Source organism: Halichoerus grypus, chromosome 10 (genome assembly GCF_964656455.1).
Source record: "Halichoerus grypus chromosome 10, mHalGry1.hap1.1, whole genome shotgun sequence".
Lineage (NCBI taxonomy): Eukaryota > Metazoa > Chordata > Mammalia > Carnivora > Phocidae > Halichoerus > Halichoerus grypus.
Genome location: NC_135721.1, coordinates 68,455,414 through 68,470,369, shown reverse-complemented (window position 1 = coordinate 68,470,369; position 14,956 = coordinate 68,455,414). Strand labels below are relative to the sequence as shown.

At 39.5% G+C, this 14,956-nt stretch overlaps 1 protein-coding gene across 22 annotated transcripts in view; it reads right to left on the bottom strand.

Annotated features, from left to right (window-relative positions):
* Nucleotides 1-14,956, bottom strand: part of NRXN1 (neurexin 1) — a 1,113,724-nt gene that overhangs the window by 528,107 nt on the left and 570,661 nt on the right. For all 22 annotated transcript variants that reach the window (XM_078056570.1, XM_078056572.1, XM_078056583.1 and 19 more), the window contains one exon: nt 1,617-1,790. In XM_078056570.1, coding sequence (XP_077912696.1) covers nt 1,617-1,790 — 174 coding nt within the window. The remainder of the gene's footprint in view (nt 1-1,616; nt 1,791-14,956) is intronic.

Below are 14,956 nucleotides of genomic sequence, written 5' to 3'. Positions count from 1 at the left end.
TTCAAATAATAGTTTGTTACCCAAGAGGATGTATAATCATCTTAACCAAGTTGCTTAATAGATTATGTTAGAAAATAAAACCAAGTATCATTTCTGCAAATATTCTTTTCTTAGTACAGCTTCCCCTCATTAGTTTTCCCTTCTACCCACCCACACACATCACCTATGTGCCCGTGGTGGGGGGTCATGTGTGTGCGTTTTGTTTTCCATCTTGCGGGTGCTTAGCTGTGAACGTGTCTGTCTGCTCCTAACATCTCCTTGTAGGTGAGAAGTCATTTACCAAGCAACTTGTAGAAAGGCCTATTTTTGAAAAAAAAAATACTGCCAGGAGTTTGTAGTACTTTTTTTCCCTTTTTTTAATGTACATATTCTCACTGGTTAGATCACCTCCAAAAATCCAAGTTATGAACCACATTCTTATATCCACCCAGTAGAAGGAATTATTCACTTAATGATCCTGTTTCCTTTGGTAAACTGGAGAAAACAGTTTCTCTTTGTTTTACAAGTGTTATACCAAAATTGAAATAAAGAAAATAAATATAGCAGTAACATTAAAAAAAATTCAACAGAGGCTTCTATTAAATAGCATTATCTTCTGGCAGGATTAAAACACAGTTTGAATTTCACCTGACTTTTCAGAGGAATATATATCGCAGAGAGAAAAAAATGTATTTTCAAATTAAAAAAACCCTCCACATACTTAGGTAATTGCTAAATCTAATGGCATTATTTTGGCCAAGGAGAGATGATTCATAATCTCCTGGGGGATAGGAATTCGCATGTCTTTCTTTGCCTCTCCCATATGAAATTTCCTTATGAATCTAATATTTTCAAAATAGCCCAAACTGTTTTCAACATTAAAGGAGAAGGAGCAACACATTCAGAGCGCCAAAATTCAGGATAATGTGATTAAATTACATTTCTGGAGGGAGAATTGGCTCAAATAATCTGAGGTGTTGAAATGAAAATTATCTAAAATGAAAGTAGCAATCAAAAAGTACTCCTACAGATCTTAGTCTGATAGAGAGCACAAAAGAACAGAAAGATACTTGAGCACATTTCTCAAGTAAGGAATATTAGTCTTGGGTAATAGAAGAAACCAATTTTTGCTAAAACAAACTGATGATATACAGAAGAAACCTGTGCCAGGTAGATACAAACCGAATAGCGATGTGACGATGCGTACCTGAACTTTACTGTCCTGTTACATCTTGCTGAATGTAGATTTGAAACAAGCAGTATCAAGTTGATTGACACTTACTAGAGCAAATCTACTTTTTTAGTCCAAAGAGGGTATCTATTTAATGTTATAAAGCAGGCATTGCAGAACTGACTAACACACTAATTAGGCAGACTATCGAATACAAAGGAGCAGAAAATAACAAGATCCATACACAGAGCCCCCATCTTACATAAGGCCTTATTGTAGGTTTGCAAACAGTCCAGAAAATTTAGGATTTATGGGATGAAAAGTGAAAAACACAAATAAGGATTTCTAAGCCCTACGCTGGGGCTTGAACAGTAGGCAGAAATAAGTTTTGCTGACTGGAGAGATCTGTTCTTATTTATGGGTGGAATTAGAATTACTTAGGGTTTGATTAACAAAGATCTAGTACCTTCACATCCTCTCTCAATCTGTCCATTGCAGAAAAGAGCATCTGAGATGAGGTCTGGAAGTCGTCCGTTTAAATCAACTGATGCCAAGCAGCCTTGAAAGCCCTCCTTGGCATGGACGAGTTTCGGCAAAGATTTGTATGTTTCTTTAGCCACTCCTCCTATATACAAGTCACCTGTGGGAAGATCAAAGTTTTGGTCACAAAAGTAACTTGTCATTCCTTTAAACATACAGCAGCTCAGAAAAAAAAAAAAAAACAGTTTGGTTTATATTTCATTAATTTAAAAAAGTCAACTTATAGTTAGATATCTTCCTAAAAGTGTAAAACACAGAAGTCTTTGGGTAACATATCAGCACTCAAAGACATTTCTAGAAGCTATTTCCACAGAGAACTGAATAAGCTCAATACAGTGTAGCCAAGTGAAAGGAACACGGGCCATGGAGTTGCATATCCTTGCACTGAAATCCAAGCCTGGTTGTTTACCAACTCTACAGCTTTTAACTTTTTTTTTTTTTTTTCAGTTTCTCTGATCATTAGAAACCTCATTTCTAAAATACGAATGATAAAATCTGTTCTATAGGTTTTCATGAGAATTAAATCAGATAAAATAAATATAGGAAATATCCACTACAGTAAAAATAGGAAGTAGATAATCAACCTTCTGCTTAGAGAACTCTGGGTCTTTCAGTTCATCAGAAGCTCAACAAATTCTCTCTAGGGTCTACAATTATCTTTTATATTAGGCTTAAGCCCATTATCCTTACTTGTACTTATCCTATTCACTAACTGACTCCCATAATAGTCAGTACATATCTGAATAGTACATCCTTTTTCAGATTTTTTTTTTTTTTAGGTGAAGTTATACCACTGTGAATTCTTTATGCTGCTCTGGGATCTGTTAACAAGTTATTTTTTTTTTTTTTCTAATTTTATTGCAGTTTCTAATGGAACACTTTGCTCTGCTTTGTCATTTCATGTCTCTAGGTGTGAGATTTCCCAACTTCATGGGCCACTACTTAAAAGAAATATTGCAATCCATGTTTGATTATGTTTCATTTCCTATCAAAGATTATCTGCCATATCTGTATGGCACTGAGTAGATGTAATTCACTGACTTCAGTAAACAATCAATGCAGAAGATATGGAGGGTAACCCCCACATTCCATAATATATGTTCCTGTTTAAAAGCTCTGCTAACATACTCTATTGAGCTATCTACTTTTCTGACCTTTCATTGTCAGTTGAATTTTCTCTCTCACTTCAACCATCCTAACTTTCATACCACCTGATGCCTTTTCCCCAATGTAACACAAAACTCCTACATTCCTAATGTTTCTCTGGGTCCCTCTGTGTTGTCTTCATGGGACTTGGGATAAAGGAGAACTGATACCCAAGTGAATGCTCATCCTGTTTGTTGAGTCATGAGTAATAAAGTTCTTGGTCTCTGACCCAGAAAGCTTCTGTCTTCTGCCAGCATCCGCGAAACAGTGATAAGCTAACCTACTAGATTTTAAGTAGGCTGAAATCAAACCACAGATATAACAGTCCTGAATTGTACTGAGGAGTAAAGTGAGTTGCTTAAAGTCATTTAGCCCCAGAAACTGAGAACTTAGGTCCCTGACCTATTAACTAAAGCTCTAGGTATTACACTAGGATGCCACTGGTCCTGCATAATTTATACGGAAGGGACTGAATGTGTTTACTTCCCCTCTTAAATAAAACATCTTTGACTACTAACTATATTCTTAATATTAAAGAATAGGATGGTTTTCATCTGAGATGGGATACTATTTTTGAAATATCTCATTTTTTTCACGCTATTTCCTTTATCTCCATGGTCTTTTCCTCTCACTTAAATTTAAAGTCATTGTGTTTTCATCATCTCAGAGAAAGGATAAGAATCAAAAACCAAAGATACCAAATTATCTTTCTGCATTTAAGTCTTAAAAGCCAAGACTCTTAAAGAAATGAAAGAGATAGAATATACAGGCAACTACATGAGAAGAATAAATCTTTCCTGCCCCTCATGAGGCAAGCAGGAGAGAAAACTGGAGGAAAAGAAATGTGAGCATCGTCATCGATGAATACCAAAAAGCGGACACCGTGCTCTAATTTGAGGGCTGAGCCCCGGTGGAGGTCAAAACTTTAGGTAAGTTTAGAGAATGACATTGATTTGTGTGCACTTCCTCAAGAGAACCCAGAGGCAACAGTGAAATCCTTGGGAAAACATGAGTGCCTGGTAGGTTTAGACATGCTAGGAACTTAGGCAGCCTCACAGAACTTCCCATATTCCAGCTGTGGTATGGGAGCACCACAATTCCCAGAGTTTCACAGAAACAAACAGAAAAAGAATGACCTTAATGGGTCATGCACACGAGAATGAAGATGCTGGCAATTTAGTGGGCACCTAAGTTATGAATATAGAATACTCGAGACCAGCTCCTGTGTAATCTCTATCTCCCCAAAGATTGGTACAGTGAAGTCCCCCCCCACCCCCGCAAATAATTTAGACACAGTCTCAGGGAAATAAGGAAACTAAAATTGCCTGAGATTACATTTTCACTAACTCAAAGAATCAGAACTCAAACTGGAAACCAAGATGAGTTACAGAAAAATCGAGAGTTACCTTTCTTGCACATCTGAGATTCTGGGCAGAGATTTACACTGTTACACATCACACATCAATGCAAGGAGAGGCTCCCTCCATTCATTTGTTGAACTGAATTTGTTAGAAAATTTCAGCTCTCCTCCAGGCCTAATGGATGTTGTGTTAGAGATCAGAGGGGAGTTAAGTGAAGAATTCTCGGCACTGCTTCGGGCTTTTTGGAGGTAGAACTCATACTGAAAGTTATGTATGGGACACTACATGTTTGCTAACCATCCTTCCTCTTTCCAATTGTAACCTCCTGGAAGAGACAGACTGTGTCTCTATTTGTTTCACATTCTCCCCCAGTGCCTCATACTGGGGGACAAGCACAATGGGCACTCAATACACATTGTCAGCCACCTGATGGACTGAGGTCACGGTAGAAAGGAATCAAGAAAGAAAGACTGCTAAGGCAACACACAGCGAGAGCTAATTCTAAAAAGCTTACTTGCTTCCTTTCCCCACTTCCTGCCACAACCCTGTTTTTTTCCTCTTGGCAAACATATGTGCCCGAACAACTTCTCAGAGATTACTGAAAAGAAGTAGTAATCTTTCCCTTGTGTTATTAAAGAGCAGAAAATATTGATTCAAGTAGTGCAGGATACAAGCCTCAATCCTACACTAAGGTGGATGAGATTGTGATTTATAAGTAGGGAATGCATTCTAATTCTCATTACTGAGGCTGCACTTAGTACCACCACTTAATACTGTCTTTATAAACTCTTCGTATAGTAGATGGTGGTCTAAAGTCCCCTGGTGGGTTGGCCTATGAAGAGAACAAAGGAAACCCTTAAGTGGCCTGAGCCCCATGTAGCATTAGCCCTTCATCAAAGATGCAGCTTCTCCTTTTGATCCTGGAGGTGATGCAAGTTAAAATGACCCATTAGCACTAATGGGATCTTGCAGGCAAAATCCTGTACATGGGAAGGAGGATATCCTTTTTAATGACCCTACGTGTGAGCAAAAGCCAGGATGGACATCTAATAAGAGACAGGTTCCTACAGACTTGAAGCCAGTCTGTTACCCCTTCTCCAAGCTGATGAGGGCTGATTTTTATTCCTGTCCTTTAAGTAGACCACGCATGAACTGATGAGGCAATGATGGAATTGGGGCATTTTTAGCAGGAGATGCTGAGAACATGGATAAACCCAGATAACCTCAAGCCTTTGGAAAGTTTTTTTTTTTTTTTTTTAAGAAATCTCAGAATACCCTTATCTTTAGACTAGTGCAACATATATACACACTCTCAAGACTGTTATCTGTAGAAGGATCTGAGGGGATAACACAGGTATCCACACTCCAGTGTTGCGCAGTAATGAGGAGGGAATCGTGCACAGGCTTTTCACTTATAAGTGGCTATAAACGTCGGCCCTGCCACTTACTGGTTGTCTTAGTGCAGGCACATTAAGTTACGTAACTTCTTTCAGAGTCAGATTCTTCATATGTGAAACGCCTACCTCGCAAGGCTGTGGGGATTAGAGAGAAGGTATGCAGGCGCCAGGTGGAGAGCATGCACTCAGCACACGGGGTTACTGGTGTGACTGTGTTGCTATGTCTGGTGAGGACTGTACATCTATAGTGTACCTCATTCTAGGTTGATGGTAGTGAGTGATACAGAAGAAGGAGAAGTCTAGGTTGTCTCCTTGTTTCTAGTATAAATGGAATGACAAGATGTCAAATTTACATCTTATTTGACTTTAGTTTACAGTCACGTGTGTACCTGACGTATGCCTTGCCCTATGCTGTAAGAAGCTCAAGAGGCTCCTTTGACGTTTTCTCTTACAAACCCCAGCTGCGCTGAACCTGGTAACAACAAGAGGACAATGATTTGATGAATATCTTCTAATCTGATGGAAACAGATTAGGAAACACAAGAATTCTATAAAGCCCAAGGGCCAGGTCAAGAGATTCAAGCTAAATGTGCCTTATAAAATCAGAAAAATAAAAGGCTTGTGTGGACTTTGATTATAACGTGGAGCATCATGGAAGAGTTTAGACCAGAAGAAAGTATAGGATACATTACTCTGTAATAGCATAAATGTAGTGCCAGCCCTGGAGAAGACAACAGATAAAATAAATACAGCATTCAAGAAAGTATAAAAGGCCAGACTTGGCTGGAAGGCAATGATAAATAATGTTAGATAAGTTAAGTCAAAGTCTATTGAATAACACAATAGAATTTATGACTGTTGGTTTAAAAAAAAAAGACAATGAGAAATCCAAAAATATAGTCATGTAGGCTAGAAGACAACAGAATTTGAAGCAGTGATAATTTGGACAGAAGTGAGGGAACTGTATTTAACACTAAACATGTGGAATCTGAGTAGGAGTGATCCATAGGGATCAGATGATATGAACCAGGGTCTTGGGGATGAGATGCTGAGGCTGGCAGGCACGGCTTGGGAGCCATCAACCAAAAGCAGGTAAATGAAGTGGTGTAAGACTTTTTCTCTTTTGTTAAAACAGGGAGCATACGGCAATTAGAGCGAGGACTCCAAGCTCCACCTTCCAGCAGCAGAATGCAAGTATCAGGGTATAATTAGTTCTTTGACTCAGCTTTCCTGTTTATTCATATGAATTTTTTTTTTTTTTTTTTGGTGCTTCTTACACATCTCACTTTCCTTTTAATTAAAAAGAGCATACATTAAAAAGAACAAGTGCTTTGTAGATTTGGATGGCTAAAACTCTAGGGAAACTTAAGAAGGCTCTCTCAATCTCTTATAAGTAGCATTGGGGGGGGGGGCAGAAGCTGAATACCCGCTGCCTTTCTTTCTTGCTGGCTGGACTGGAGAAAGGACAATTCTGGAGGCTCTGCTTTGGCAGGATTGGACCTTGGACAGCAAATTGGGACACAAGCCTAACTTCCCTTTCAATTCTTGTTGTGACTGGCTGGTAGAAAAAGTGCAATCAGACCAGGCTAATTTCTTTTTCTTTCTTTCTTTCTTTTTTTTTTTTAAATAAAGATTTTATTTATTTATTTGACAGTGAGAGAGAGAGAGAGAGAGAGAGAGAGAGAGAGAGCACACAAGCAAGGAGAGCGGCAGGCAGAAGGAGAAGCAGGCTCCCTGCTGAGCAGGGAGCCGAGGTGGGGCTCAATCCCAGGACCCTGGGACCATGACCTGAGCCAAAGGCAGACGCTTAACCGATGAGCCACACAGGTGCCCCAGAACAGGCTAATTTCTGAGAGTTATTCTGCAGGAAAAGTGCCTTCCCTTCCCCCAGGGAATAAATGAACTCTGCCCCCAAATTTGAATCATCATCTTTAATTTTAATCTTTTGTTGCACATCTACAAATGAACATCCACAGGTCAAATACTGACCATATATCTTAATACAGGCTTTTCTTTGGGAGACAAATTAAATCTAGACCTGTTTTTATAATAGGTGTGCCTTGTTAGAAGAAAAATCATCTTTAATTCCCAGGGAACAAACTCTCATTTATTTACTTTATGGTTTTTTTTTTTTTTTTTTTTCCTGGGGAGAAAGCTGTAGTCACTATTTCCTCTGACTACTTAAACAAATTATTTTAAATTACTGAAGGCAAAAGCATGGGGAGTCATTAATATTTCTGTAACACATTTAGGCTTAAGAATAGACAAATGGAAACTTAAACCACACACGGGATTGAACAACAAACACCCTCCAAGACCACATGTAAGATCAGAGGACACCAAATGTTCAATACTAAAGTCAAAGTTGGCAATTCAAGTAGATGTTTTGCTCCAAGATACAAGATCCGTGTCTTTTATAGGTCTCTTAAAAAAAAAAGGTTAGTTTTATTTATTTATTTATTTTTAAAGATTTTATTTATTTATTTGAGAGAGAGAATGAGATAGAGCATGAGAAGGGGCAGGGTCAGAGGGAGAAGCAGACTCCCCGCCGAGCAGGGAGCCTGATGCGGGACTCGATCCCGGGACTCCAGGATCATGACCTGAGCCGAAGGCAGTCGCTTAACCAACTGAGCCACCCAGGCGCCCCAAAAAAGGTTAGTTTTAGAAACTCTTTGCTGAGGAGATGCTCAGTGGTCACCAGTTTGATTTATTTGTTATTCCTTAACTTTTCTATATTTTCTATAGAATATTTTCTATATTCCTTGATACATAAGGTTTAGTCCTAAAATGACCTGGCTTTACTTCTGTAATAAACACCTGTAAACCTGTATCTTTAGGCTTACCCTGGATTTCTAAGCTCAGCCAAAAATCAAGCCATCATCTCTCCCCTGCACTGGGAAACTACTTCTAGACTTCCCTGTTTACAGCATTCATGTTTCTCATCTCCCTGCTACCCAAACTGAAATTTCAAAAATCATTTTTAAACTGCATTCTGTATCTCACACCTTTCATTTAAATTATTGCCAAGAACTGATGACTCAGCTTTGCCAATACTTCAGACATTTGTCCCTCCATTTTAAATTTTTTTTTTCCAGTTCTTGTCTACCTTTCCCCTTGTACACCTTTCATGCCAGAGCTTGTCCCAGACACCATCTAGCCTCCTCATCAACACCACATCAGTCTCCCCCTGTGTTCTGATCGCTTCCATACTTCCCTCCAGCTTCTAAATAAAACCAGAGGCTTAGCCGTATTTGAGTGTTCATAACATTTTGAACCTCTTTTCTGACAACTACCTTATTTTTTCCCCAGTTCTTTGTGTGACTATCTTATCTTCCTGTTATTTTTTTTTTTTTTTTTATTTTATTTATTTATTTGACAGAGAGAGACACAGTGAGAGAGGGAACACAAGCAGGGGGAGTGGGAGAAGCAGGCTTCCCGCGGAGCAGGGAGCCCGATGCGGGGCTCGATCCCAGGACCCTGGGATCATGACCTGAGCCGAAGGTAGACGCTTAACGACTGAGCCACCCAGGCGCCCCTTATCTTCCTGTTATTTTATAAATTCCTTGAAAAATGATCATGAACTAAGTATCTTCATGTTCTCATTTTCACTTAGTAGTCACTGAATAACTGGATGAATGGATGGACTGGCGGGTTTGCACTCACTAAATAATCATTTGAACAATAAAGACATAGTGAAGGTTTTACGAATATAGCAATCATATTTGTTGCTCGTTCCCTCCACCTGAGAAATAATGAAGTTAATTTTGGGGAATTTTTCTTCTACTGACTCCTTTCTTGAACGCGGAAGTGAAGCCATCCAACTCATTTAGAGAATTCAATGCAGTGGCATTTTTTTTTTCTCCATTCTAATAGAGTAATCCATGATCAATTTTTTTAAAGAGAGAGAAAGAGCGAGAGAAAGCGTGCATGAGCGGGGGGAGGGGCAGAGGGAGAGGGAGAGAGAGAATCTCAAGCAGGCTCCCCTCTGAGCACAAGCCAGAGGCGGGCTCAATCCCATGACCCATGAGATAATTCCAGCAGAAACCAAGAGTCAGACACTCAACTGACTGAGCCACCCAGGTGCCCCAATCCATGATCCATTTTAAGTAACATATATTGAATTTATTTGCAGAGAGAAGCAGACAAAGAAGTATAGAAACAGTTTAGGCTATCAATGTGTGTTGATGAGAACCCCTTGAGGAGTGTTTTGCAGTTAAACTAAGTGCAAAAATCTTTGTGGGAAATGAAACTCCAGCCCACCCTAGCCCTCTGCCTCATTCTGTCTCTGGCTATTCTGTTGTTCTCTGTGTTGCTCCATAAAAACCTGATCTAATTTATGTGGCCTCCATAGGTACACTTCACACTGTGGACCATTTACACTATTTCTCCAGAATCTTCTATTCTGTCCCCCCTGTTGGCATCACAGGAAGGCATGCATTTACTGTTTGTGGCCATAGAACAGCACCAAGCTGACTTTGTGGACTCCTGATGCTCTACCCTAGGAAATCTCTTCATCCCGATCTGCACGAACTATGAGTTTTTAGGTGTCTCACTCCACACAGCCCTTGGGCCACCACCCAAGGACTTCTAGGAGTAGAGTCCTTCTGGTCTGCTGCTACTATCTCTTAGCTCCTTGCCAACCACAGGTATTCCTGATCCTACAGTAGGCTCCCACATCCAACAGTAGATTGCTTTTGCTAAAAAGACTCTCCATTTCACAAAAGTTACGGAGACAACTGAATTTAAATGTACAGAGCCCTGTCTGGGTAAGAGAGAGAGCCTCCCCACAGCTTTGAGTCCCAACCATTGCCATGGTCAAAACCAGAAAAGACAGCATTGACTTTAGAGGACAGCAATGACTGATGTTGGTACAGTATACTAAACTTCAGTGAGCACTTGGACAGGTATCATTTCATTTGATTTTTGCCTGCTGAGTGACAAAGGGAATAACGGTTATCTTGGAGAACATGTCACAGATGAAGACACTATGGTTCAAGGCTACAATGCTAGAAAATGGCAGGGCTTGCTTCCAAACACAGGTCCCCTGAGACTATGACGATTTTCACCGACTCTGCACTGGTTTATACACTGTATACTAAAGGTGGCAAGTGCCCAATTTGGACAGCTCCACTATTCTAAAACACAGGGATGTTTTAGAGTATCTTGGCCAGTGGAGGAAAGTAACAGTAATAAATGTTAGCAGGAGTCCATACACACTAACACAGATGCCCAGGACAATGGGAGACTCAACTGCACGCTAATGGAGTAATCTCATGGAGACAAAACCAATTTGCTTCCACATGAATATTAGGTATCAAAATTCTGATGAGTGGGTAGAATTCTTAGGACTCCCCAATTTGATTTTTAGATACGGCAGCTGTTTTTGAATTGCCTCCTACAAAGAGTTAAGTAGGACATCTGCATTCATTGATGGCCCAACTTAATACTTGTGTATGAACAGGTGGAGGGGGGATGGGCTCTGATCAAGTCTACATTCAGACTTTAATGTTTTCCTTGTAGTGAGCCTTAAGAATTAATATTGTCATTATGCATATAAATAGGACACGTAATGCTTTCGACATTCTGAAATTTTTGGTTCTGATATTTTCAAAACAAACTTGCCCAAAAAAAGAATTTTTGTTTTAAGAGGAGGATTATAAAACTTACAACTCGAAGACAGATTCTGTTTGTGTGTTTGGCCAACAGACTGTGAGGGAAAGCTGGTGGGCATGCTAAATGGGAAATAATAAAATGAAATTGCTATGGAGGTGTGTGTAGCAATCCATCTTCTTTTAAACCCACTCTATGCCAGTGACATCATGGCAGATGGGGTACGAGTTCGGGCATATAAATTCATGCCAAGCTAACTTTGTCTCATGGCTTTGTAAATTGGCGTTTAGGTGAAAAAACAGTTCAGATAGTATCATTATTTTTCTTGTTCCTCATCCGATTGACAGCCAGTGTAGATACCTTAGACATCCTTTTAGCATCAGACAGTCCTGTCACCATTTCCTGTTTCATTTTCCATTCAGTGTGTGATGCTCTCTGGGACCGCACACAGCTTGCAGAGGTTCTCCATCTCAAAAATAATGTCATACCTTAAACATGCACAGAACCTCCGTTTGGGTGCTCTGCCACCCCCTATTCCATTTGATCCTCATACCAGTTCTTCCCGATAGGTAGGAAGTTGTTACTAACCCCACGTGCAGGTAAGCAAACGACCCTACTGAAAAGGTGAGCTAATTGCGCAAGGCAATGCAACCAGTACCAGGAGAATGGCACAAAAACTTCCAACTCCTAGGCCACCTCTTCTCCTGCTAACTACATGGCCTCCTATTTTTGCTAAAAACCATCTCAGTGACAGGAATAGAACAGGTGGAGGAGTTTAGAAATGACTGTTCCTGAAATTAACGGAGATTTATAACTAAGGGACCACTAAAAGGACCTATGCAAATCTTCTCTTTCCTAAGATTGTGAGTGGTTCTGTATAGCAATTTGGCTTTCTTTCTTTTTCAAAATAACTTTCCTCACTCAAAGAATTTTCTTTTCCTATTTCAAAATAAAGGAACATTTATTTTGGGTGGGGAAGATCTAGTGCTATGCAGGGTAAGTTTAGAAGAACAGCTCTTCCCTATACTAATGGCCTGTTTAATGCAGGTCAAAAAAGTGGCATTTGTTCTCAAGTAGGATATACAGAATAAAAAAAAAAAACACTAGTGGTTTTTTGGATAGCATGGAAGGACAAAAATGATATAAAGTACACCAAAAAAACTTTATGGACATTGCCAAAAATCTTCTAAAATACAGGAGATTTAGAATCTTTTTTTTTTTTTTTTTAAGATTTATTTATTTATTTATTTGACAGAGAGAGACACAGCGAGAGAGGGAACACAAGCAGGGGGAGTGGGAGAGGGAGAAGCAGGCTTCCTGTGGACCCTGACTTCCTGAGGACCCTGGGATCATGACCTGAGCCAAAGGCAGATGCTTAACGACTGAGCCACCCAGGCGCCCCTACAGGAGCTTTATAGAGTCAAATAAAACCCTTATTTTTTTTCTTATGTATCTGACGTTTTCTATTTTTTTTTTCTTTCCCCAAAGAAGGGATTCTTTCTGTGCCTGAAAGATGGAATATTCTCAATCAGGCTATCAAATCCCACTGGAATACTGTAATTCCCTACTTCATGTCTCCAAATACTTTGTTTTTCCAATATTTAAATTACTCTTAAGGAGAAAAGCAAATACTTAACAACGACAAAAAGGGTAACAGGGAGGTGTGGGCAACCTTCCCTAAAGGCTAGGACAATGGAGGGCTTAACAACAGAATGGACTGCAAATAGCCTATAGGTACAAGCTAAAGACGATTGATAGGCCAATGTCCAATCATCCAACCAAGTACTTAATTTTCTTGGGCCTGTTTTAAGTACCTATAAATATAAGTGTTCTATAAAATCCATATTAAGAACATCAACAATTAAAATTGTTAGTTATAGTGCTTGAAAAAGACTTCAGGGGCTAAGGAAATAGAACCAATATATAGGTTCTACGCAAGCATTTGTGTGGACGAACATGTGGAAAATGAAAGTAGAAATATCAAGTTCTCCTGTAATTACCACAAGTGAAATTTTGAGCACTATACAATGTAGTCATGTGCAAGTTTGAAGTTCTATATGGAAGAGGAAATTTTTTCTTTATTACATAACATTTCACCCTAAGATCAAAAAAGGCAGTATCTTTCACTCTAGACATTCAGAAGAAATTCCTTTTTTTTATGTGTTGGCAAATACACAGAGTAGTATTTAAATACTTCCACAAACCTGGGTTCAAATTCTATTTCTAGGCAACTCACTCAGCCTTTCTGAGTCTCCGTTTTCTCATCTGTAACATGGAAACACTAACATCTCACTCATCTAACTGTTGTAAAGATTAAGAAGCCACACCTATGGAAAAGAATATCAAACTTTAAGTCCTGGCTAAAGGGCCAGCACAATAGATATAAAATAATCTGAGTCTGAGACAGACAGCCCAATGTAAGATGTACAGACTTCCTGACTGCAAAAAAAATTTTTTTTTTTAAAGATTTTATTTATTTATTTGAGAGAGAGAGAATGAGACAGAGAGAGCACATGAGAGGGGGGAGGGTCAGAGGGAGAAGCAGACTCCCTGCCGAGCAGGGAGCCCGATGCGGGACTCGATCCAGGGACTCCAGGATCATGACCTGAGCCGAAGGCAGTTGCTTAACCAACTGAGCCACCCAGGCGCCCGCAAAAAAATTTTTTTTAAAGTTCTATAATGTAAAATGATTATAGAATTGTCTTAACAGTGAGCCCAAACATTTCCTCTAAGCCAGTATATGGTACAAATACATTTTGAAGTGATGACTTGAGATAAAAAATAATATTGTAAATTGATTATATTTGAACATCATGCTTATTTAATTTAACGATTTCACATTTAAGCCCTTAACACAGTGTCTGGCACATAGGTACTCAATAAATGACATTATTTATTAAGTTACTAATTATGATGCTGATGGCACTAATGAAGGCGGTTTATACATCTCTGAACAAAGACAAATGCCAGGCCAGGAGACAGTTTCTTTCACAAAAACACTAAGTTTGGCATATCACCCCTTTGCTGTGCAGGATTCAAACTTGTGTTCCCGCACAAGTACTAATAATTCTCAGACCATCAAGCTTCTCAAAAATAGATGGAACCGTGCTTGTCCGATTTATAAATGCCAAAGGTCTGCTGTGTTGTAGAGTACAGTGCCACAGGACCTTAAAGGGCTTGGGGAAGTCTTTTTCCAGTCCCGGAGCTCCAAGGGGAACCGATGGTGGGCAATGCAAGTAGAGGGTGTAATGAAGTGAGAGTGGGTAGCGGCAGGAGAGGCGGTGGAGCCTCATGCAGCCTGCCTAAGAATGTTCATAAGCAAGTTCTAAGGAACCTGGATAAGTGGCTTAAATATTGCCAATGCCTGTCATATCCGGGTGGGCTTTACAAGATCCCCCCTCCTTATAAACCCTTGAGCTTCAAAGAGCACTTTGGCTGATCTTGGGCACTGTTGTGAGAAATGAGACCTCATGTGCCAAGTATTTATGAGTACATGGGATACAATAAGCCCTCAGAAATGGTTAAAATAACTATTATAACTATATAACATTCAATATCATTATCATTACTGTTTAGGTGAGAAGTTTAACCTCCCTAAGCCTTACCTTAGTTTTATCATCTGTAACTCGGAGCTTAGTACAGCAACCTCACCACTTTGTTATGAAAATTGAAGAGATAATCTATGTAAATCTCTTAGCTGATGCTTTGCAAAGGGTACACAGGATTGAGAGAACAGTGATGTACCTTGCCTA